This window comes from Battus philenor, unplaced genomic scaffold (genome assembly GCF_028537555.1).
Source record: "Battus philenor isolate CCGP_79_NKW_IND1 unplaced genomic scaffold, ilBatPhil1.0.hap1 SCAF_9, whole genome shotgun sequence".
In the NCBI taxonomy this organism is placed as follows: Eukaryota; Metazoa; Arthropoda; class Insecta; order Lepidoptera; family Papilionidae; genus Battus; species Battus philenor.
In genome coordinates, this window is record NW_027181759.1 from 936932 (window position 1) to 961716 (window position 24785).

Here is a 24785-nt window from a genome sequence, read left to right on the forward strand (position 1 = left end):
TAAAGACTTAAATATGGCAACATTATAAATACATCGAATCAAAATAATTTTTCAGCCAAAAAGCTAGGTTAATCTGAAAGGATAGTTCAGTTCACATTTACTCATCTTTCATTCACTCTCATTTGTGTCCATCAAAGAGTTTGCCAGAAGTAGTAGTTTCAAGAGAATGAATACAAAGTTGGCCAAAAGAGAAAAAAAGACATACTAAATGGACCATAGCAATGTATTGCATACATAAATATGAGAGGAAAGTTTAAATGAATCTACCAATTGTAGAATAAATACATGAACAATTTTGTAATTATTAAATGTAAACAGAAACTGATTTTAAACCAAAATGATATATATATATAGACCATTTCTGGAATTTAAAGAGAGAAATATATATTAATTGGTGATAGTATTATTGCTAATTGTATGTGTATAATGGCAGTATGTTTGTTTGATAAAAAAAAAATATTTGGTAGGTGAATCATTAACAAATTACCAACTCAATTATTTATATGCCTATGGCAATATCATAATTATTATAATAAATATTTTTGTTTAAGTAAAGTATCTAAATACTGGTCATTAATAAACATAAAAGTTAACTAGGGATTATTTATTGTTAACAAAAAAATTCTTAATACAAAGGAGTACTTGAAAGTACAGACAAAGGTATCTATCTAATTAGATAAATATATTCATTATACATATTTTTATTGACCCAAAAATTCATATCTTAAAAAAAATATGAATTCTCTTAATATTGTTTACAAGTATTTATTGACATCAAAAATGTAAGTTTATATGTAGGAGATTGTTGTTAATATATATGAGGTTATTGTTAATTTTAAAGCCACTCAAAAAGGGAAATTAAATTATACTTAATTAAAATCTCAAGATTTCTGTTAACAAACTTTTCGTTATTTTTGCAACAATATTAAAGCGTTAAAATAAATAAAAACGAATCCAATGTAAAATTTCATCTAGGTATTCTAGAAAATGTACGTACATTAGAATATAAAGATAAAATAGTAAAATTCATTTGAGTGCAAAGTGTAATTTGACAGTAAATTAAAAGGAATAATAACAATTTAATAAACAATGACTTCATTCAACGTAAGTGAAGAAATTATAAATTTAGTAAGGCACGTAAACTATTACGTACTTGTGTACGACACTTTGTGAACACTTACCAAAAAATTTTGTAGGACTGGACAATGCTAGAAAACAGCTCGGACCATCGCAAGTCCCGTTCAAAAACACTAAATACTCGATCACAACAATTATATATCAATATTAATAAAAACAAACGTGTAAAATGTTATAGGCACTTGTTTCGATTGTTTTCGTTTTGGAAGAACTTTAGTTTTGTAATCTATTACTTAAATGCAAATCTTAACCTTTTAAATACTTATTTACTTATATTTTTAATTTAGAAGGTACAAGTAGCTTTAGATCCAAAAATATAAACACATTCACTTATCCGACCTACTATTGCTACGGAGTAACACTGCTTGATACGGCAAGCGATTGGCCAGTGAAACCAGACCGAATGCCTAGTATGGTAACACATACATGCTTCCAAATTCACTGACAATATTACAATATAACATTATAAAATCATTATCACAAATTATTATATATATTGCGTAAAATAAGCTAAAATAGCGATTCGTTTATTTGGCATTTTAAATATTAAAATATAATATTAATACACTTTTCGTTAAATAGTGTCGTAATACAAAGTATTGAAGATAGTCTGTCCGCTAAAAGTCATTAATGGTATAAGGCGGCAAATTTGAAAAATCATAACAGGTTATACCTAAATAAAATATGAAAACACTTGATACTTGCTTATGTCTCAAAGAAACTGTTTTACATACAATAAAGATACAAGAACGCGTACAAATATGTCAAATTAACAAATTTTAATTATGATATATTTACACTGTAATGAAATAAATATTTTTTTTAAATATTAATTAATTTAAGGGTGCTTGAAAAATAATAAAATATATATTATTTTAATATTAATTACGCGATTGTCGATACGTAATTGATAATTTAATAATATTTATTTTAAAGACAATACCATATTGATTAACGTCTTACTTGGATAAAAAATAAACACTCCTCTCTTTCCTCACCATAAATAATAGACATTATTTAACATAATAATAATGATAAATATTTTATTATTATGGTAATGAAAACTATATTTAATTATGTAATTTGTGTTCAGATTATATAACTTCATTTGCTTTTAGTACATGTAGTGTTTTGATTGTCTTCTAGATAATCAATAGTTTTTTTTTAGATCTTCAATCAAACGTATATTTATCACACCAATTTGTCAAACATACTAATCTGGGCTTAAATTTTATGCTCATAGTGTGGAAATGGAAGTAGTTAATACTAATTCCTTAACAATTTTGCATAGATAGAGTAAAGTTACGATTTGACTTTTAACGAAATTTCTTATTAACACAAAAGTAACATAAAAGTTAAAAATCACGTCTTCAGTTTTTAGTGACACATTACTTATCGTATAATTTTAATATAAATCTAAAGATATGAAAATATGAACTTAAAAAACTAAAAAGTGAAGATAAACAATTATTAATGGAATAAAATGTGCATGTAGGCTCTTACAAAATAAATATTTGATATTCCTTCTCTTACATAAGTTGAGAAAACACTTTTGTTTAGCTTTCTTTAATTGTTTAATTTTCGATAATAGATTAAAATATATGCTTTGCTATAAGTATAATTATTTATGTTATTGGCAACACCGCACTTTGCTTGTAAATTCAAATTTAAAACAATCTGTCAAACTTAAAAAAATCAACGGTCAAGTAAAACTTCTATTTAGTTCATAATCGTTAAACTTATTCTGGTATCTATTACATATTTTTATTTCTACATCATGGAATGTCGATCACTGTTTCTAATGGATGAAAGAATAAAAACGTTTAAGCATTGGCCGTTCTCTGATAAGAATAGGTGTAATGTGTTCAATATGGCAGAGGCAGGGTTTTACTCCGTAGCAAGTGGAACCGATGATGCGGATTCAGCCAAATGTTTTTTGTGTGGAAAAGAGCTAGATGGCTGGGAAGCTGATGACGATCCCTGGGCAGAACACAAGAGTCACGCTGCTAAATGTGCATTTGTCCAACTCGGGAAGAAAGAAGATGAGTTATTGGTAATTTTCTATTTTTAAATTTAATACAAGATGCGAGATGTAAGCTGCTTTAAACCGGCTCTATTGATTTTTTTTTGAGAGAAGTTCCGCTCCCAAGTTTAATATATCTCTGGCGTTTCTGGCTTCCGTAGCTTAAATTTTTTGTCCAGGCTCCACCGCTCCTGTTCAAATTTTTTCTATTTTGCAATAACAGCAATGGATTTCTGGAATATGATTTCTTTCCTCAATTATAAGTTTATAAAGTCGCTCTTGTATAGGATAGTTATAATTCAGGTTCACAGATGCAATTCTGTCTCTTCGATTAAAACTAACTTATTTAAATTATATATCTAAACTAATTCATTTTAACAGTTTTTTTATTGTATAAATATTACAATGTTTCTGTTTTGTGTGATCATCAATATGTTGGCCATGAAACATCCACTGCTGAATATATGCCTTCCCTCAGCGATTTCCAATGGGATCCTTTGGTAGTGACCTGCACCTTGTACCTTATACCAACTTTAACAAGTGTGTCTGCTGTTTGGCAGACATCCTTGACTATACTTGCTAGTCTGTGATATCCACTCCTGAACCTTAAGGTGGTCTTAATATTTTTTTTTTTTGGTTAATGATGTGGATAACATGTTATATGCAGATACTCTATTGCAGATAAGTAGTTATCTGCAATAGAGTATCTGCATATCTGCAATAGAGTTATGAAGATGAGAAAGAGTACACTATCAAGATATCTATTTTCTTTTCCTAATGTCTGAATGTACATTGGCAGGCCTTGTTTTACACCTTTACATACTGTTTACACCTTTTTCTCCCCTTTGCTCTGTCTTGAATGTTTTCATTGAGGGATAGTAACTCTCCTATACTATCCATATTTCCAGTATACCTTTACAAAATATTTTTACTTTTAAAATATCACTGTCAACACTGCCTGTTTTGGTGAGAAATATTTTAATAGAAAATATTGGTTTATTTGATACCCTTTATTGTTCAAACCATAATACATAATTTTCTTTATAATGTAGATAAATAATAATGTAAAAGAATTTTTTATTAATATATATTAAATTGTATTGAAATTATTTAAATCTAGCTATGCCTGTCACTTTGTCTATGTGGTATTGAACAAAAAATATTTAATTAATGAAGGTTTTTTTCATTTAAGAATTTTTCTAAAATAAAATTAGTCTGAGTTACTCTTTATTACATCAAGTACCTGCCAGTATAAGTCTTGTCAAAATTGGTTTAGCTGGAATAAACAGATAGACAGGCAAACAAAAACGTAAACAAATATAATTTTGGTACATGTACCATATAGTTATTCATCTGCTTATACTAAAATAGGTTATTTTAACATCATAGACACTACAATTTTATTTATTTATATAGATATTGAAATAATAGAAATCTAATCAAGTTTCGTTAATCTGTGACTTCTTTTTTAAAAAATTATACAACAATATATGTGTCTTATTCTATTGTTTAACTTATATAAGAGCCAAATTGGGGATTCTGTAAGTCTGAGCTAGTACTCTTGTGAACAGCAATTCCCTTGGAGCCTGACACAGAACTGATGCTATAACCATCCAATTTCCCCCACATTCTTAATCTGAGTTTCTTGTAATGGATATCAGATGTTTACATCGTTTAGCAAACAGCTTATTTGGTAAAGTCTAGGAAATAGATATAACTTCTTGCCTAGTGTGTTCATTGCTTTGTAATAAGCCAACTGCTGTTTTTATGACTATCTAGCAAACTGAATAAAATATGAATTGCCTATAACCCACAGAGCAGAATTAATATAAAAGTTTATTTTAATACATCAAATTATTTCAAACTATGTGCTCTGGAACTATCAAAATGGCCTGTATATTTTACTAAAAGTATTATAGTGTAAAAATGTTATTTTATACCTTCAAAATATTCATAAATAGTTTTTTTTTCAGCTGTCTGAATTTTTGTCCATCATCAAGCAGTACATGATCAATGAGATAACCCGAGTTGCTGAGGTATCTAAAGAACAGCTAGAAGAAAATGTGAAAGTTGTTCGTAGAAGGTGTTTGGGTAGAAAATAAGAGTAGTTAAATATTTAGAAGATTTTGTAATAAACCCTTTTTTGAACTAACATTTTAAACATGTGTCTCATTATGAGTGATTGGAAGGAAGTGCTATTTTGCATATGGCCGAATTTTGAAAATGATTAAATCAAAATATTAGAATTTTAATTGACTGCCATTTTGGCTTATACAAATATTAATTAGTTTTGGACATGGGTTTCATAGACTTCCAAAGGACTGATTAAAAGGCCTGTACATATCTTCCGATGATCTTAAGAGTGATATCTGTCCACCTTTTGAGTGGATGACCTTTGCTACACTTCCCAGTCCATCACCATCCATTCATCCAGTCATTCAGTATAAATAACTCTTTCACTAGAAGCATTGGCTATAAATGATACCCTTGCGATGCCCTGTGTAAGAATGTCACTTCTTGTATGTGACATCTGTGTATGATACCTGACCATTTGATCATGAGCCTGATCACTTCAGCAATGTGATTTTGTTGAAGCCACAACCGTAACAAAAGGGTTCAAGATTATTGTTATATAATAATACAATAGTTATAATAAATAATACCTGTAGTACAAAATATTAAAACATTTGGTGGTGTGTAGGTAGTTTTAAATAAGAAGTGTTCCTCGCACAATAATGTTATTACATATATTTAGTGATTGTTTTGTAATATTACTAATTCTTTTGCCAAAATAGTAATTACTTCATGAATTTGATAAAAATATAAAAAGGCGAATTCTAGTACTTCTGAGAGAGCAGAACTTTCTAAAGTTACTCTACCTGTTCCAATCACTCATGACCATGTGTATTATGTTTGGCTGTCTATGTTGACTTCGATAAAATAATGTCATTAATAATATATGTGTATAAGGCTTATGAATGTAAATAATAAAAATTTAATTAAATTTAGCATTTCTATTTACTTGTCCTTGTCCTATATCTGAGTTAGTTAAAAATTTTGGTCAGATCAATCTCTGGTATAACTTTAGAATTGTATGGGAATGTTAAATGACTCATTGACAATGTCTTAAATGTACCTTATTTGTGAAAGCAATGGAAAGGGCTATGCGCGGAGTTTTGCTGCGAGATCGAATCCGAAATGAGGAGTTCCTCAAGGATTGAGGTCAACGGTTTACTTGTCTGAAGTGGCAGGTGACCGGGAACATATTCATGCAAACGACGATCGTTGGGAACGAAATGGTTTCGAGTGGCGGCCACGAGCCTTGTATAAGATTGGGATTGACTTCAGTGGACTGTATTTAATTAAAAGGCCTTTGTCCAGAGAATGATTTCATTTATTATGAATTAATTTTACAAGGAAGGGAAACACGTGCGCTCGGTGGCGGTAGGTAGCAGAGAGAGCACAGATAAAAACATATTTTACCGATTCGCCAAACCATAGATTAATCTTAACTAAAACATTTTTTGTTGGTACTATTGCCAAGAAGCCTGTAAAGGTAGCGTGGGTAGTTCCTCACTAGATGCCGCGATGACGCATAAGGTCGTTGGATGCGAACAGCGCAAGACATCGTATCTTTGAGGCCTATGGTTTGCAGTTGACCTTTCGACTTATATGATAGTAATGAATCATAAAAAATAAAGTTTTATGTCAATACTTTGTTTTACTGTACATCTTCGTTTCAATTAGCAAAAAGTGATTTTATTTAAATGTCAGTGTTTTATGTCTTATAGTGTTTATGATATAGCTTATTTCAGCCTGAGGAATGTAAGTGGTGAGACGTGGGACACACGATATTTCAGAATACGTTCACGATTGTCCACCCGTTTAGTAAAATCCGAGTTTTTAATATATTTTAGGGCAACACTACCCCGGGTATGAACTGTGTTAAGAGGTGTACACATTACAGTCAAGCTTTCATACTTGTATATTAAATCATTAGCTCGCTCCAAATTGAACGCCGATTTAAATTCGGACACCAACAGTAATGTGGTCGATTCATTGTGTTAGGATCTTGTAAATACTTTTTGTATGTATATAGATCCACTTTTAAATCACTCTTGGCGATCATTTTACTTTCCAATATGCTAGGATGGTGAATCACTTTCCCCCGTAAAAGGCTTATACTTCATCGAACGAAGATAGAGTAAGATAGAGTAGTAGTAGAGCACGTAGCTCTGGCGGTAACTAATCTCCGCTAGCTAATGTATAATTTGAATTCGAACTCCTAAGAATGATTTAATATAAAAATATCATGAACGACCGTAAGCATTACGGAAATTGAACATTTATTTATGGCATAAAAATTAAAATGGTGTATTTAAAAGTAATTTATTACTACAGAGCACAAAAGAAAAGCAAAGAATTGTTTTATTTTATTAATGACCTATTCACGAAGATTTGAAAGCATAAATTTTATTTTATTGGTAATTAAATAGTATTTTTACTAATGTTAAATAGCCACAGATAAAATAGAAATAAGTAGGAATAGGGATATGGTAAAATTTAAAGTGTAGATTATAAATCCTGATATTTATTTTTAATATTTCACAAAACAGTACCACAGAAGAGTAATAAAGAAGTAAATAAATATATTATGAATAATATATATTATGTATACAAAAAATCGGGCATAGAAAATACAAACGAAGTGTAACCTTTGTGATTGATTTAAAAACATTGCATCGTTGCCTAGCAACTGCAACAAAACAAACCTGCAAATTCCAACAACCGATTTGTTGTTTTTAGTTTTAAAAGTTTTCTTTTTTTATACTCTATACAACTTATAAGACTGACTAGCTCATAATGGACGTCAAGAGCCTAGAACCATACGCAATTATAGGATTTGATGGTAAATAAAAAATAACACAATTTTTTTCTAGTTAATAAAATTAACAACTCTTACTTATAAATTTTATTAAACAAAAGTTGTTATCTTCAAAACAACTTCATTCTTTTATACTAAAAGATATTTTTTTTATTAAAATAAAAAATTCTGTGATTAAATTGCAACGTGAGGTAACGAAAATTGGCTTTGTAGTCTTCAAATATTATCACATGAAAGCACAGCTGTAAATGTTGTTAACATATTGCTAAATACTCGAGCTCACCGAATTGACTAGTTAAAGTCAAAGTTAAAACTCCAGCCTCAAAGTTTTAAAATAACAAACCAGTTAACACAGTGCATGACGTCCATCCATAAAGTGGACAGACCTTCTTAACCCTTAATAGACTGATTTACGAAACTGATTTTTTTAAATATTACTGTGTTTGCTTGAGGGTCTAGATGAAGGGAAAAATAGATTTTTTTTTAATTTCATTGGAAAGAATATTGTACAACTGTAAAATTCGTACAGCTAACCTATAAAAAAAACTAATAGTAATGTGAACATTCGGTTTAAAAGATTGGTATCAAAATTGAAACTCTAGGCTATTAAGGGTTAAGGATATTGGAAGCCGATTTATGCAGGCCGCTTCTTACCGTTCCAATTGGTATTATATAGGAGAGGTTTAAACCAGATGACGTCTTACGGCTAAAATGATAATGATGAGGCTTTTGCCAAAGCTTGAAAGTATTGGTAAAGACCTTTTCGATTGCTGAGTGCAATTCAAAGGCGTCGCCACAATTGTACCACATTCAACATGCCGAAGGACTGACGCAACCTTTTATACTATTCTCATAGCTGTATAAATAGTCATATAACAATCATCAACAACAACAGCTTCATCAACAGAAGCTTTTCGTATGGACATTTAGTTTTCTTACATAATAGTGTTGTACGTTTTTATAGCAATTAGAGAGAATTCTATGGACTATAGAAAGTTTTCTTAACCTAGTTTAAATAAAAAAAACTGTGATAACTGTTCCACATGGAACAGCATCACATAATTTATGTATTTATCAAACTTACATGGATATTTATAAATCTGCGCGTATAATATCATCGAAAATCCATCGGTTGTGGCCAAGTCGTTGATTTCGACGCCGATTCGGACTCGAGGGTTATCAAGCGGTCACTAAAATATGGGTGTTCAAGTGATAATTATCAATTTAGTGTAAATTTGTATTCATTATTTATTATTGCACCTTCCAGGGTCGGCAATAAAAGGGTTAAAATGCCATCCCGACGGCAATCACATCGTCTATCCGATGGGAAACAAAGTGTGTGTTCAAGAATGGAAAAGCAAGAAGATGTATTTTCTCAGTGGCCACACAAATAGTGTCTCCACCGTTGCTGTCTCACCATTGGGAACTTTCGTGGGATCTGGACAAATCAACCACATTGGCTTTAAAGCATCAGCTAAGATTTGGGACTTCAAAAAGAAGACTCTACTTGGAAGTCATGAATTGCATAAGGTATTTCTTAACGTGTGTTTCGATTGTTTTATTCATATTGTTTTAGAAATCATTCGCATTCTGATAGAGTTTCAGTGTGATCACTTCATTCAGGTTGATTATAAATAGATGTAAAAGCTATAAATTTTATTGCTGACTTGACTATATAATGTTATTATAAAATACGAAATGAATGCCTCAACGTAATACTAAAAATTAAAAATGTTAGCTATGATCTAAACTGTGTAAAAACCAAATGAGGAACAAAATTAATAAAACTCACAATTATTGTAAAACAAATTTAAAAATTTAGGAGGTAACATCATAAAAAAGACAATCAAAATGTTATATACTCGTATAAGTAAGCCAAACGGAACTAAAATTAGCAAATTGTACTGTATCTGTGATATTATGTGAGAAGCGACATTTGAAAGGTAAAAAAAGAAAAGTGTGAAAGAAAAAGACTAAATAAAAACTATTAAAACTATGAATAACAAAGTCTGCCCATATAAAGCAAAACAATATAGGCAATAAAGAATTCATTAGGGTATTTGATTCAGGTCCGTGTAGAAGCGCTCGCGTTCTCATCAGACGAGCGGTACATGATTTCTTTGGGCGGACGAGATGATGGGTGCGTCGTGTTGTGGGATTGCGCCAGTCAAGCCGCCACAGGAACAGCGGCCGCAACCAAACTCACTACGGGTGATGCCTTCACACTCGCTCCACTCAATCTGAGGGTGAACGCCTTCGTTACTGGCGGAGACTGTAAGTTAATTATTACTGATGTTATTCTATGCTACAGTTCTCTCTCTCTCTTTCTCTCCCTCTTTCTCTCTCTCTCTCTCTCTATTTATATATATGTGTGTGTGTGTGTTTGTGTGTATATATATATAGACTTCTTTAAGGAAAGTTTTGGACTGGTTGGTCTTAAGGATGATTACAAGACGAAGTCCAAAGTAGTGTATATATTCATTAAACTTAGTCCATATTTATACCGATTTAAAAGAATGAAAACAGTTTTCAGCTAATAAAACTCTTCAGCCAATCACAAGCGCTTTCTTTCGCCCGATGTATACAAGGAGTTATATTTCTGGGGAATTCCCCTTTTCGATGCGCCGCTGATGATGTCTTTATGTAGCTCCAACAATTGTATTAAACACTATATAGGAAATAAACATGCCTGGAATTAGTATAATGACTTTCAAGTGTATGAGCAATAGTGTGCGTGGAAATGCTAGCACTAATTGCGGTAAGTGAAACGTTAGACGGAGGAGGACACAAAAATGCCCATGAGATATTTAAAATCAGGTGACCAGATCCTCAAAAGTCGTATCGTCTCAAGTATACCTCGCAACTTCTGTCAATCACATACTTTGATATATGACTAGAGCAAGCGCACATGGGCAGACCCTCCACTTGGTAGACCGAAGACATCGCTGGATACGGGTAGCACAGGGATGATCATCGTTGCGATTTTTTGGGCAAGTCTATGCTTTGCAGTGATCGTCCATGGACTGAAAAGAAGAAGCGCACATTATATCAAAAGTCGTTCCATATATTTTCATCACAGAATGTTATCTAGTTCTATCACTCATATCTCCGTAGGTAACATTTGTAACTAAATTACTATCAAGAGTTTATTAAAGTAGTCGAATTGAATGTCTTGCATTTAAGTGGTTCCATTAGAGCGACTTAGCTATGTAAGAAAAGGACCAATATTTAGCCACTTCCGCACATGCAGTGGTAGTCGTGCAATGAAATGCACCGCCCGTCAGCCCGCTGATAAATGCGTATGCGGCAAACAATGCGAATCACACAATCGCCACCGCCAAATTACTCAACACGTGTTTCACCCCTCCATGGGGCATCTTCAGGAGTTATGTTACTCCGATTAGTGCCAAACACAGAGCACGACTTAGCTATGTTAACAACCATAAGAAAGACCCTCGGCTTGGATTGTCACATGATATGTATCCAGCATTCCAATTCGCACGTGCCCCAGGGCGATTTTTAAATTTAAATTTTAAATTATTTATTTAAAATGTAATTCTAGAATATTGTTTGCGGCTGTTACAGTTACTGTGTCTAGTTGGTTATTAACAGTGACCTTGTCTTCCCAGTCTTAAATATCCACATACATAACAAAAAAATGAAATTCATATTTAGAATTGTATTACCACATATACGTCTAATATTTATTTACTTGTTAATGTGTGCGTGTGTAACAGATTATAAAATAGGTTTACCTAAAGGGTCTGTACCGATGGTTGCAGCAAATCTCCGAGTGTGGAACGTTCGAGCTGCGAGCAAGGCTCTGGACGTGGTGGACGTGTCCTTGGGAAAGCTGCGACGCAGTGTGCGCTGCATCTGCATCAACAAGGACGACGCTTACGGTTATGCGGGCACCTCGTATGTGTTTCATTATCATAGTTATCTACTAGCCCATAGCTAGGTAAAGGCCTCCCAGATTTCCCATAAGACCGGTTGGAAGTGGCCTGTGACCAGCTGCTAACGAATGACAGGAAGGAACGTGTTTAAGGTGTTATTGACCCAAAACATGCTTTGACTCTTCTTTAGTCTACTTTACTGAATTTTTTGCGGCATCCGTTTTTAGGGATTCTAGTTCGCCCTGCTTTGTTTTGGGACAGGAACGTTACATTGCTTTCTCTTTTCTTTCCCCACAAATTCTTCCGATCTTTTCCTCACGTTCATTCTTAATATCATTTTTCAGGCTCTGATCTTTTTTCATACGCCGCCTTTCTTTCCTCTTCTACATTTCTCATTACATTGTTTCTATCTATATATTCATTACTTTCTTCGCAGTATGTATTTGTCTGTCTATTTATTTACAATTTTTGCTTATACTTTTTATTTATTTATTCAATGATTATATTTTGTTTTCTTATAGTCGCGCTTCACTCTCCCTTTATTTCAATCCTTCATGTAGTGTGCTATCTTATGTTGAATTACTACTCGAAAGAATCCCGACAATCGCAATAATTGAACAAATCGTTGATGTCATCTCTCAAAACAATTCCATTCCTGATATTTATATGATGTTCCGTCCTGCGACATAGAAAGTCACTCATCTTTGCGGACTATGCGACCACCAGACCTCAGATGAAAATTAACATAGGGGTCATACACGACAACATTGACCACCAGCGAGATCTATGTGATCGATTTCTTATCTCTTCTTATTTTAAAGCCTCTACAATTACATGAAATTGTCAGTGATAATTTTGCAAGAGTCTTGTATTAAGTAAAAGTCAAGTCATAGCTAAGATTGTAGGAAGTCGTTAGATGCGGGCAGCCCAGGACAGGTCATCGTGGCGATCTTTGGAGAAGGCCTATGTCTTGAAGTGAGAGCCCAGAAGTCTTGTATTCAAATTTTCTTTTAATTTTCCCAGCACTGGTGATATGATAAAGTTTTCCGTCAACTACCCCGCGGATCCCAACGCATCGGTAGCGGATTGCAAGCCATCCCTCATTGGGTGTCTTGCCAAATGTGGTCCGTGGAAAAAAGGCAAGCGTCCGGAGTCAGTTTGCTACAGTCAAGGTGAGTTCATGCCTGAAAGGTTGTAGATATTTATTGAGGCCGTATTACTGCGGCTGTAGAAGATGCCAAAAAGTAGAGTATTAACATTATTCTTCTTTACTAAAAGACGTGTCCATCTAGGAAAGTCATTATCTCTTCTGCTTTCCTCATGGCAGTTGTAAAAGGAGTTTTAGAAGAAGGAAACCTTAAAATATGACAAACTTCGAGCAACAACTGAAGTGCAATAAGACGATAACATGAACTTTCCATGATTTTATTCCCACAAGCGTGTAACTAGCCATTTAATTATAATAAAAGGCGTTCCGTATGGAACAGTGATGCAGTTTACTTTACCCAACTGTCTTCTTTGTACTGGTAGTCCTCTACCACTGTGGACTGAGACTTGCGATCGTAGATCCTGGGTTCGATTCTCGGGATGCAATCGCATGTAATTCACACTTTATTCTTTAATTATATAGGATTGCCACTGCTCAGAAATATGTTTTCAGAAATGGATAACAGTGTCCTCTGCGTACAATACTTCCACACTACGATCGTCGATCCGACCCTATAGATATCTTTATCTCATACTAGTGGAATCTGCAAATTCCATTTGGGCAGCACTAAGAGTTTCTTAAAAACATGCTACTATGTTGAATCTACGAATGTATTTCAAAATGGAATTTGTAGTAATATTGCTTCCAAAAAACCGCCATATTTAAAAACTGCCGCGGACGTCGTACCAACGCTCATAACCGTTCATTCGTCTCGCTCACTCGCACGGCGTGCACTATACGCGCTCTTGCTTGCACCCTTGGCACGCAGCTAACGCGCAGCACGCGCGCGCCGCCGTTTGTTCTCTGGGAGTCTGTTTGGAACTAGGGTTCGATGAGTAACCGCTCGTAGGCGAATTATTCATTTTCCGCGCAAAAATTATTGTAATTGTTAAATTGTATTAATTAAACGTTTTCCAAACCACAAATTTAATTTGTAGAATAAATAAAATAGATCTAGCTTACTGAACCATGTGTTTTTTAATCATGAATTAAGACTTTCTTTCTTTATTAATACGATATATATCAAAGAGTTGCATCAAGATATTGAACTATGTGATTGGTTAGCCAGAATATTTAAACAGCTATCTCTTAATTCCAGTTAAAATTTTCTTACCTTTCTGGAATAGGTATAGAAACAATGCTGATAATGGACGACGGGTGCCTCATTGTTGGCGCCGGCGACGGCACCGTCGACATCTTGGACGAGATCAACTGGAAAGGGGAATTCCCCAAAGGAAAAGTTCTCGATCCTAACAAACCTCATTTTAAAGCAGTCAGTATAATAAATTGCATCTATTAATTTATTCTATAAGTAATTTACGATCGTGATAAATAAAGTTAGTTTCATTCTTTGATAACACAGTTGTAGATTGCAGCAATGTCAGACCAAAAAAAAAACTAATGTTCGTTAAAACAAACATATTTATTTTGACTGCATTGTAATAAACATATATAAAGTTAAATTGTTGTTCAAGTCCTGATACTTGAAGTATTTTATATAGTGTCTTTCCTATTTCGAGAGAAACTTTATTGGCTGAGATTATTTTGACAATTGACCCAATGGATACATTACGCGGCTCGCAGTCCGCGAGTCTGACAACACCAGAAAAGTAATCGTGGTGAGGAGCGGTACTTGAATACCACCATCATTACCAATTTGATGGTGTACCAAGGTGATCAAGTGTTTTGCATAATAACGCCACCGTGTCGGTCCGGAATACAAGTCTGATACTTATGTTAATATGAAAGTGCAAATACATTGGAAAAAATATTACAAGGCGCAATTTCTGTACCCAGATGTCTAATTGGCGTTGATTTATGGGACACGTGTTTCCCATAAATCAACGTCAAATTTTTTGTCGATTTTAGTTGAAAAGCGTGAAGGTGCAAGGCAGTATAACTTCGCTGGAAATGCTGGAGTCGCCGACGCGTGCTGGTGACCAGCGCCTGTTGTTAGTGGGCACGAGGAACAGCGAGATATACTCAATAGACATGAAGAAGTTTGCGGTGACATTGGTCGTTACATGCCATCGTTGCGCTATCAACGACATTGCTTTTCCCAGGTGCGAACAAGTCTAAGTAGAAAGATGTAAGAGTAAAGAAAGTAAGAGAAAATTTATTTTTACTGTTCAAGGAACAACATCAACAAATATCTGTATTGAATTGAAATAGCCTGTTGTACTTATTAAAAATGTAATTTCAAATTACTTAAAAAAAACTTGTCAAGTTTCTTTCGCCGATTCTTCTCTGCTCTGTAGACTCAACGTTACGTCAAAAAGAAATATAATTAATAATATCTTGAGTAAAGATTTTTTTTTACTTTGAATTGCCGTTATATATGCCAGTCGATTTTGTCGTGGACTTTATATAATTAAAAGCAATGTATCAGGGGTATGTCGGGTGTGTTTGCAACTGCGGGATCGGGATCTGTGCGTGTTTGGTGCTTGGAGACGGCTTGTGAACTTCTCCGCCTTGTCGTCCCTAACTTTACCTGCTCTGCTGTTCTCTTCTCCGGCGACGGCAAGTCTATTGTCACTGGTATGTTATTTTAATTCTAGTTCACTTTTGCAATTATTTCTTAATAGAGTATACTGCATAGACTCCGAGTCGACTCCGGCTGCTGGTTAGGCACTAAAATCAGCGAAGACTCAATAGCCTCGCTAATTGAGAACGATGAGACGCGACCTGAATTAATTAGGCTATGCAAAAAAATGGTAAAACAGATAATAAAAAGAAAAAAGAATTAAAAATGTAAACATAACAAAAATAATTGTAAATAATAATAACATGTGCATAAATTAAATTAAGTGAAATAAATTAAAAATCAATATTGTAAAAGTTGAGAAATGAAGTGATGGGTGAAAGGCATCGAAAAAGAGGGAATGAATGAAATGTAGGAAGTAAGGAAAAGAATGAAAGGTTTGAAAATATAAAATAATATGTGGGAAAAAATTTAATAAAAAAAAAGTCCCTGTCCCAAACTAGTCAGGGGTATAAGAGGTCCCCAACAGCGAGGGTCATTAAAAAATTGTTTTGTATAGTGCGTCCAAATGACGCTCTATACAAGACTATTTGATCAATTGATAACGGTGACTTTCACTTCAAAGTCTGAATACGTGAGTGCGTTCGGAAATGGCTCTAATCAGTAAAAGTACATCCATACCGTTCAGAAATTATCACAACTTTCAATATCTAAGTGACTAACTATAACTTAAACAAAATACTATGTTTTATACGTAAAGCCTTTTCATATCACTCTTTAAGCGTGTTTTTTACAAAGACTTATTTAATACTGTGTGTCTCTCCGATACTTTAATGCTATTGAATTATATGAGGAGCTATATTACGTCATTATCAGCGGCGCAACGAACAGGGGAATCCCACGCTGGAGCTATATTTACGTCCGACGAATCAGAGCGCTCTATAACACTTCTCGCCTTGTGATTGGCCGATTGTTTTTATTGGTTGAATATTGTTATCATATTTTAAGATTCGATAAAATATGGGCTAAGTTTAATCAATATACATATAGTTCACGGAGTCCTCGGAACTCGTTTCCGATGAAGCTGTAAAAGCCACAAGGCTAACAGCAAAAACTTCACATGAGACAATTGACAATCAATATGCACATTTCTAGTTTTGACTTCGCTTTGTCATTACCTACAATACCTTACTATGCCCTTGGAAGAATCACACAATATTATATTTATACTACATAAATAATTTAAAAATTTATTGTTTTAATTGTATGTTAATAAAGCATGGAACGATGGCAACATTAGGGCGTTTACTCCGCTCACGGGCCGCCTCATTTACTGCATCTTCAACACGCACAACAAGGGCACGTCTGCCCTCGACATGACCTCCGATGGCCGGACCCTCATCTCCGGCGGCTGTGAGGGACAGGTTTGTATCTTTAATGGAATCAGGCGTTACCTCGCGGAAGTTCATCCTAAGTAAGAAACGGGCCAATATTTAGCCACTTCCGCACATGCAGTGGTAGTCGTGCAACAAATGCACCGCCCGCTAGCACGCTGATAAATGCGTATGCGGCAAACAATGCGAATCACACAACCGCCACATTACCGCCAAATTACTCAACACGTGTTTCACCCCTCCACGGGGCATCTTCAGGAGTTATGTTACACCGATTAGTGCCAAGCACAGAGTGACCTCTGTGTTTGGCACTAATCGGCACGACTTACCCTTGCACGACTACCACTGCTTATGCGGAAGTGGCTAAATATTGGTCCTTTTCTTACTTAGGTTCGTATCTCTTTTCAATGTTGTCCAAACCAATTCGGTTTATATTTTTAAACTCCTGTACCAGATTTACACTTTATATTAAGCCATTATATTTTGTATATTGACTTTTTTCTCTCCGATATATTGTTTTCAATTTCTTTTAATCTAGTTTATAGCGTGATTTGGGTGAGTTTTGATATTCTTGAAGAACGCCGCCGCAATCGAAGGTACTCTTTTTTTATTTCATTCACGCAGTTGATTAAATAACAGCGTGGATAAACCTAGGTACCTACCATCTAACTAGGTGGACAGACAAAGGGAAGGAGGGGGAGGCCTATGCTTAGCTGTGGGCCTCTATCGGCTGACTTGATGAAATATATGAATAGATACAATATTTTGTAAATACAAAAATTTCATCCAGAACTCTAATTCGAACTGTTTAACATAAAAATGTGTTAGTTCAAGGAAGTATTGTGACGACAGTTCGAATATTGGGTAAAGTATGTATTCCACAAACGAACCAGTCGGGGCTGACGGCGCGCATCAAATGGTGCTAAAGCTATGCGGGCTCCATTGTGCGTGTCTTTTTCGTCTTTATTGCACCTTTTACAGCAGCTGGAGAAAGTGAGATGAAATAACGCACAAACTACCGTTTCATTACCTCGCCTCCTACCCCGGCGTTGAACCTTTTATAAATTAGTTGCCAGCGGTATCTAAGGAGTGGATTTGATGAAGGCGGGGGTTTTAGTTGTCTGACTTCTCGTCAGCGATAACAAGCAATAGCCGCACGTTCCCCTGGGTTGTAGTGGCGTTCATGTCGTGAATACTAAGGGTGTTCAGGAAGTTGCAGTATAGTGTTCGCAGAATTTAAGTCTCGATAACACGATGACTCAGAAAGACGAAGTAGAACTAGCAATGTCCGAAAGGAAAATCTTGAAAACAATTGTCGGACCGACGCGAGAAGAAAACGGAGTGTACCGTGTAAGAATGAATTACGAGCTGAATGATTTGATTCACCTTAAAACGATTATCTGGTTCTGCTGGTTCAAAGAATCGGATGGGCGGGCCACTTGGCAAAGATGATTAACACCAGTGTAACAAGTGGACCCAGCAACAAAATATACCTTGAAGATCCAGAAAGAAGTGGTGGGTTTAAGTAGATGGATATGTAATGGACCTCAGGAGTATCGGAAGGAGACATCATGACAAAGAGCGGTGAAAAGTAGAGCAAAATGGAAGAGAATCCTGAAGAAGGTCAATACTTATAAAGGGTTGTAGCGTCATGGAAAGAAGAAAAAGAAGTCTCAGTCTCATGTTCGAATAATTAATAAATTGCACATAAATAGCCAGTATACGTATCCTTGGCTATTTGTTATTTCGGTGCCGTAAATAAACACATATTTATATACAAATGTCTATTTTAATTTGAGCTCCAACTTGATACGTAACAATATCAATTACGTGTTGTTTTCTTCAAGGTGCGAGTGTGGGATATCAAGCCGGAGTGTCAGTCGCTGAAGAAGGTGCTGAAGGAGCACAAGAGTCCCGTGTCCGCCATTCAGGTCTCCCCGAACGACACGGAGGCGGTCAGCGCGGGCACTGACGGTTCAGCTATCATCTGGGATTTGGTGTAAGCTGGATCATTAAATCTAGCGTGTGTTTGTTTTGGCAAAGCTTTTGAACGAGAATACTTCTGAACCTTGTTTCTTTATATAAATCATAGTAATGTGTCAAATATGAACTTATTTAAGTGATAAGAATCCTTGGCAGTGATATTGCTTGATTATTTTGATTTCATTTAGGCTATATCTGATAAAGTATATACGTAAATCTGTTTTAAAAGATGGGTTCTTGTGGAGTTTTTTTTTGCTTCTTCTCTACAACTATAACGAGTAGAGTCAAAATAAAATAGATTAAAAACAATAGATAATAGGTTGACGATCGAATGAATGAACGAATTTTAACTTTATATTTTTTTATAATTATTCACATAGGTAGAAACTGGGATCAGATTGAACTCCCCTATAAAGCAACTATCAACGTTAAACAAAGTTCAAAGGTTCAAAACCCATCTTGCTCTGAGAAAAGCCGGCAACAAACCCAGACAGCCTGTTTTCGTTGTCACTTTTACAATATTCTTAACACAGCTGTTAGAGCAATGTCATTCGCAAGCTACTTAAAAGTCCTTCAAACTATAATAGAGGAACACAACATCATCATCAGCGACGCATCGAAACGGGGAATTCCACCGAAATAAAATTTTTCATTTAAATCGGTTTAAATACGGACCAAGCACGAAGGAATACACACTTCTAGTTTAGGCTTCGTGTTGTTAATACTTCAAGACCTACCGACCCTGGGAAGAATCCCACTATAGGATTTTAATGATGTTAGGATATGCAGCAGCGTCCCCTGCGTACTATAATACCACACTGCGATCGCCATCCCGCCTGACAAGCATGGCGATTATGGTATATCCCACCATAGATATCTTTCAGGGAGGTTTAGCTTGCAGTGGTCGTCTAAGAGCTGAATCGGGTAAAAACCTTAAGAAATAATTTCCAGTAACACAATGCTTTGTGCAGGTCATTGTCTCGTCGACAAGTGATGTACGCGAATACACTTTTCATGTGCATATGTTTCGAACCACGAGGATGCCAATTGCTCACTGGAGGTACTGACCGTCGTGTCGCCTATTGGGAGACGGCCAGCGGCAACCTGGCACGAGAGGTGAGTTAACGTTTATCCAGTATTTTACTTTTACTTCATAGACCTATACGATATCTAGTTAGCAAATAATTGGCAGAAGAACCAAGGTCACCGACGTAACTCGATGTACTCCTCGTCTGAAGTGGCTATGAGCTGAACACATCGCTCATGAAACCGATAGCCATTCCCACTAGGTGACCGATGACATAGTTAAAGTCGCGGGCGGCATAGGACCGATCACCGGTAGGCGTTATTTGGGCCTTGCAGTGGACATCCATTGACCGAAAAAGGAGAGAAAGAAGTCATTCAGTGTATATCGGACAACAGTCAGTTATTTCAGTAAGGGTAGAGAACCTTTCCACTAAAGTTCGTGTTAGAACAAACTTGGTTCAAAAATAAAACTATGATGCTATGTGCTATTGATACGTATTGTGTATGTGGCAGCTCCGCGCGCATACGCCGTTCGACAGGTACTGAGGACCGGCTTCCCACGAATGCGCGTTTTATACGGCACTCCCTCTTAAAGTGTGCGAGAGGGACGCCAAATGGAGCGCCCTTGCATATAAATAGAAGTTATTAATCGAAATAAAATCACTCTATCAAAACGTCTTTCTTTAAACACGCAATGTTAAATCGGTGACCCAAAACATCTGACAACGCCAAATATATAATACTTGTCATCTTAATCCAGTTGGAGGCGAGCAAGGTGGGAGCAATCAACGGGTTAGATATAACCCATGACGGAGAACTGTTCGTCACCGGCGGCAATGATCAGATGGTCAAGGTATGAAGCATCTTTTTCAGCTAATTATCTATTACATCTGTTTCCAATAATCCTGTGCAAAATGATCACTCTAAAATATGTTACATTCATTTATACTATTGAAATGCGACAGACCAGTAACTTCTGGCAGCACAAATTCTGCAAGGACAGAAAGTAAATAATAATTAATTTCAATGTGTTGTAATACTAATTTAAAAAAAAAGTTTTTAACTATCAACTAAAATAAATTTCAAGGAGAGACATTACATAAATATTCAATTAATATTGAGTCATTTTATTGTTTGTTCGTTTAAAAAAAATGTCAATTCGGTTCAATTCGTAACGTCATTTATTCGCTGTTTCCGTTTCAATTCAAATCAGCACGAACTGTCACGGCATTATATGAAATTCATTGGAATGACAGTAGCGCCATCTGTCGAAAATTAGTCACACCAACTTTGAAACCTTTGTGAGCTCATGCACAATAACTTTGTTAAAGATTATTACATGATCAAATGCAAAGTTCAAGATTCCATAAAGGACATACAGACAAACATTAACTTTTATAAATATGGATTTTTGAAACCATTGATTTTTGGATAGGTTATACGATACTTTAAATGACAGCAAATGGATAAAACGGTCAGACATTTAAATTTTTTACGCTAAAACCCATCACTCTGTATAAATGTCTGGTTGTTATTATGCAGCTATGGAAGTACCAGGAGGGCATATACACGCACATGGGGCTGGGTCACGCGGCCGCGGTTACCTGCTGCTGCTTCAGTCCCGACGCGCGTCACGTGGTCAGCGCCTGCGCAGCCGGCGGCCTGGTGATTTGGCGCGTGCCCGATGTACGTACTATCTTTCTTACAGATATAACGGAGATAATTTTTTGGGGTATTGCAACGTTTTTCCGGGGAATGCTCTAATATGGTTTCTTAGTTCTTGATATAAAGTAGCACAACATGCACGTATGAACCAAAGCGCTTCATTCTGAACCCAAAAAGGTGAAATGCATGTTGATGTTGTTTCTAATAATATATTAGAATATACTACAGGAATCAATATTTATGCGTTTATTAACTTGATCACTGTTTTGTTAGTGTAAACGGCGAATATACGTACATTGTGAAAGTTAAGATGAGTTTGACAAAGACACTCTTGGCAAATATCATAGGCACTCCCACTAACCTAAAAAAATTGCTATCTTCCTATTGCCTGGAAGTTTTAAATAACAATCGTACCTTACTTTTAAACTACAGTAGTGTGTCATAAGTTCGTTTTTATTATATAAAAATAAAAACAGAATTATCATATTAATAACATTAGATGTTTCAACGCTTTTATAGGCCACTTAAAGGCTCCTTGGGCTTGGGCACTCAATAGAGAACCACGGCTGGGACATCAATACACTTTTAGTTTAGTGCTTTAATCTAGTTATGCCCGAGAAGGTCAAAATTCGATTTACTAGGTTACTCTTGTCTTTCTAACACTACTAACAGTTTGATAAGCGTTCGCACGGGTTAGTGACGGAAGAAACTTTAGCAACAGTTTTATCTAGGTTGGGAAAAAAACCTCTCAAATCGAAAAGCTATCTTGAGTGTTCTGCCCTAACCGGCAAGACGGCTGCTTGCGAAGTTAGTTGACTTTTCCTGGATTAAGATAGGCTCATTTTATTCGAACGTTTTGTACCGTTTTGCTTCTTGCAGCAATATATCACAAAGGACTCAAAACCGGCGGCTACTCTAAACTCAGTGGAGTCCCCGAAAACAATACAGCAAGAGTTGCATCTCCCGCTCGAGGAAAAGCCTGCAAAGAAACCCACGGAACGCCAGCATAAATTACCTGCAGCACCGTCAAAGGTATATAAGTCCTGGTGAGATCTTCAGAAAGGTTATTACCAAGGAGTATTTAGACTTTACAGGAAATATTAAAAAGGTCGTTAACCTACTTTGTGGACAAATGACTAAATTTTTTTGTTGACGCTTTTGTTCCTCTATCGTCAAGCCACAGAGACTTTATATGTATTTTTTTTTTCAGTTTGTACTTTATTAACTTTTGTACTAATTCTTTTTCGTATTTTCCTAAACTAACCGTCTTTTAAGCTTTACTTTGTTATTTTACATCATATCTTCTCTTGGTCTAATTTTAATTTATTATTAGTAAGTAAACATTCATGTCGATCTATCTTATATATTATCTTCTTCTCCTTGTCTGTTTTCAACTTTATTGTCGAAAGCCATGCGACTTTTATATCTACTTTATCTTATTTATTCTATTACAATATGTTATTCTATTACTATTTTTGCTTCTACTTCGTGTTCGTGGTATATATTCGCAAAATTACCATGACGAGGTCGCCGGAAAACGCTGGGTGTAGGTTTGCAGGTCACATAACTTGCAGAGCTGATGGCTGCTGAGACAATAGGGTTCTGGATTGGAGAACACTCACTAGGTAGACAGATGATCATGTTAAGGTCTTCGCAAGATGCTTAATGCAGGTCGTTATTAACTAGTCCAATTGGGAATCTTCAGATGAGACCTGTGTAAACGTGCTTTGGTTGAAATTCTGATGATGAACAATCTACGAGCTTAGATATCAATAATATTCTTCAAATCTCCTCTTTTCTCTTCTTAGGTAGAGAAAATAGAAGCTATAGACACAACTAGGAGCAGTGTTCACTCATGTTGTCCTTGCGACGACACTGTCAAGTCCAAGGACTCGAAGTCAACGCCGAAAACGGTGACGAAGAAATGCTGCAGACCTCCAGGTTTATTCTTAATACTATGAAGTCACGATGTTGTATATTAATCTTTGCAGTGATAAAAAAGTTTTAATATTACATTGTCCTGTCTATCACATCTGTTTCAATCATCTAGACACTTGGGTTGAGTATCCAAATAAAAGTATGAATTATAATAATATGGGTATTGTCTTCTGCATTAGTGTAATGAAGCTGAAGCTTTCTTATAAGCATAGGAGTGTTAGAAAACTCCGCTATTTCATGAAACATTTATTTTTGTTTTTATATAAAAATAAATATATGTGTAAAGAAATCATTTACCTTTATATCATCATTTCAGCCGAAAGATGTTCACTGCTGGACATGGGGCATTGCATTGACATTCCCAATAGGTCAATGGGAAGCCGTTCTGTATCGACTTTTACATATAACATATTAATTATGCCATTTTATATAACATATATAACATATTAATTATTGCCGCTCCGTGAACTCATTTCAGATGAAGCTGTAAAAGCCTTCGAGCTATCAGCATTAACTTCTTCGAAACAATACAGTATTAAAATACAGTCTGTTCTCTCCACTCGTTTCTACTTTTAGTTTACAACATTTATAGCTAATATTATTATTAATTATAAATATAGTTAGTATATTATCTCAGCATTTTCTGAAATATAACAAGTGTTAATTGCACATTGCAGATAACCTTCCTACGAGAACCACGAGTAAGGATTACATAAGTGGAAGCGGAGACAGGAAATGATGATAAAATCATTCAACCATACGAATTGTTTATTTTAATAAATTATTTTCCATTATTTCTAATTTTTTATTGGTATAGTCTGTGTGTATATGCTGCCAGATTAGTATCGATTATTTTTACTTAACACTCGACGATGTTACCATATGCAAATTTTCGTTTCAATTTTTTTTATATACACACACATAAGCAAGCATTTTTACATTAAAATATCTGTGAATATACTACACAATATTATTTTATTTGGAATTGCAACACATGTCATGGGCACATGTAGTAAACACACGAAAAAAATGTAATAAATATAATTTTATTTAAAATTTTCAAATAATGGATCTATGAACAAATTTATTTGTCTCATATTTAGCTTTAGCTATGTCGTCAGTCCACCACGTGGGGGTAAACCCACGGCT

The 24785-nt window shown here is 35.0% G+C and overlaps 2 protein-coding genes across 2 annotated transcripts in view; one reads left to right on the plus strand and one right to left on the minus strand.

Moving 5' to 3' along the window:
• Positions 1–1499, minus strand: part of LOC137932184 (monocarboxylate transporter 9-like) — an 87777-nt gene extending 86278 nt beyond the window's left edge. Inside the window, exon 1 of the mRNA XM_068775781.1 lies at positions 1182–1499. The gene's annotated coding sequence lies outside the window, so the exon portion shown is untranslated. The remainder of the gene's footprint in view (positions 1–1181) is intronic.
• Positions 1500–3007: 1508 nt separating this feature from the next.
• Positions 3008–24397, plus strand: LOC137932251 (cilia- and flagella-associated protein 52). Its single transcript, XM_068775854.1, has 17 exons — positions 3008–3190; positions 8018–8069; positions 9313–9575; positions 10115–10319; positions 11828–11963; positions 12965–13113; positions 14276–14421; positions 15018–15211; positions 15538–15686; positions 16909–17054; positions 18872–19023; positions 19979–20123; positions 20794–20886; positions 21576–21719; positions 22578–22730; positions 23507–23639; positions 24314–24397. The coding sequence occupies exons 1-17, from the start codon at positions 3008–3010 to the stop codon at positions 24373–24375; spliced, it is 2505 nt and encodes an 834-aa protein (XP_068631955.1). The 3' UTR covers positions 24376–24397.
• Positions 24398–24785: the final 388 nt, after the last annotated feature.

Excerpts from the sequence above, each read along its gene's own strand:
- LOC137932251 (XM_068775854.1), top strand. The coding sequence starts at position 3,008 with ATGGCAGAGGCAGGGTTTTACTCCGTAGCAAGTGGAACCGATGATGCG. Across the intron at positions 17,055-18,871 it reads CCGGCGGCTGTGAGGGACAG|GTGCGAGTGTGGGATATCAA; the intron begins GTTTGTATCTTT and ends GTTTTCTTCAAG. Across the intron at positions 23,640-24,313 it reads GAAATGCTGCAGACCTCCAG|ATAACCTTCCTACGAGAACC; the intron begins GTTTATTCTTAA and ends TGCACATTGCAG.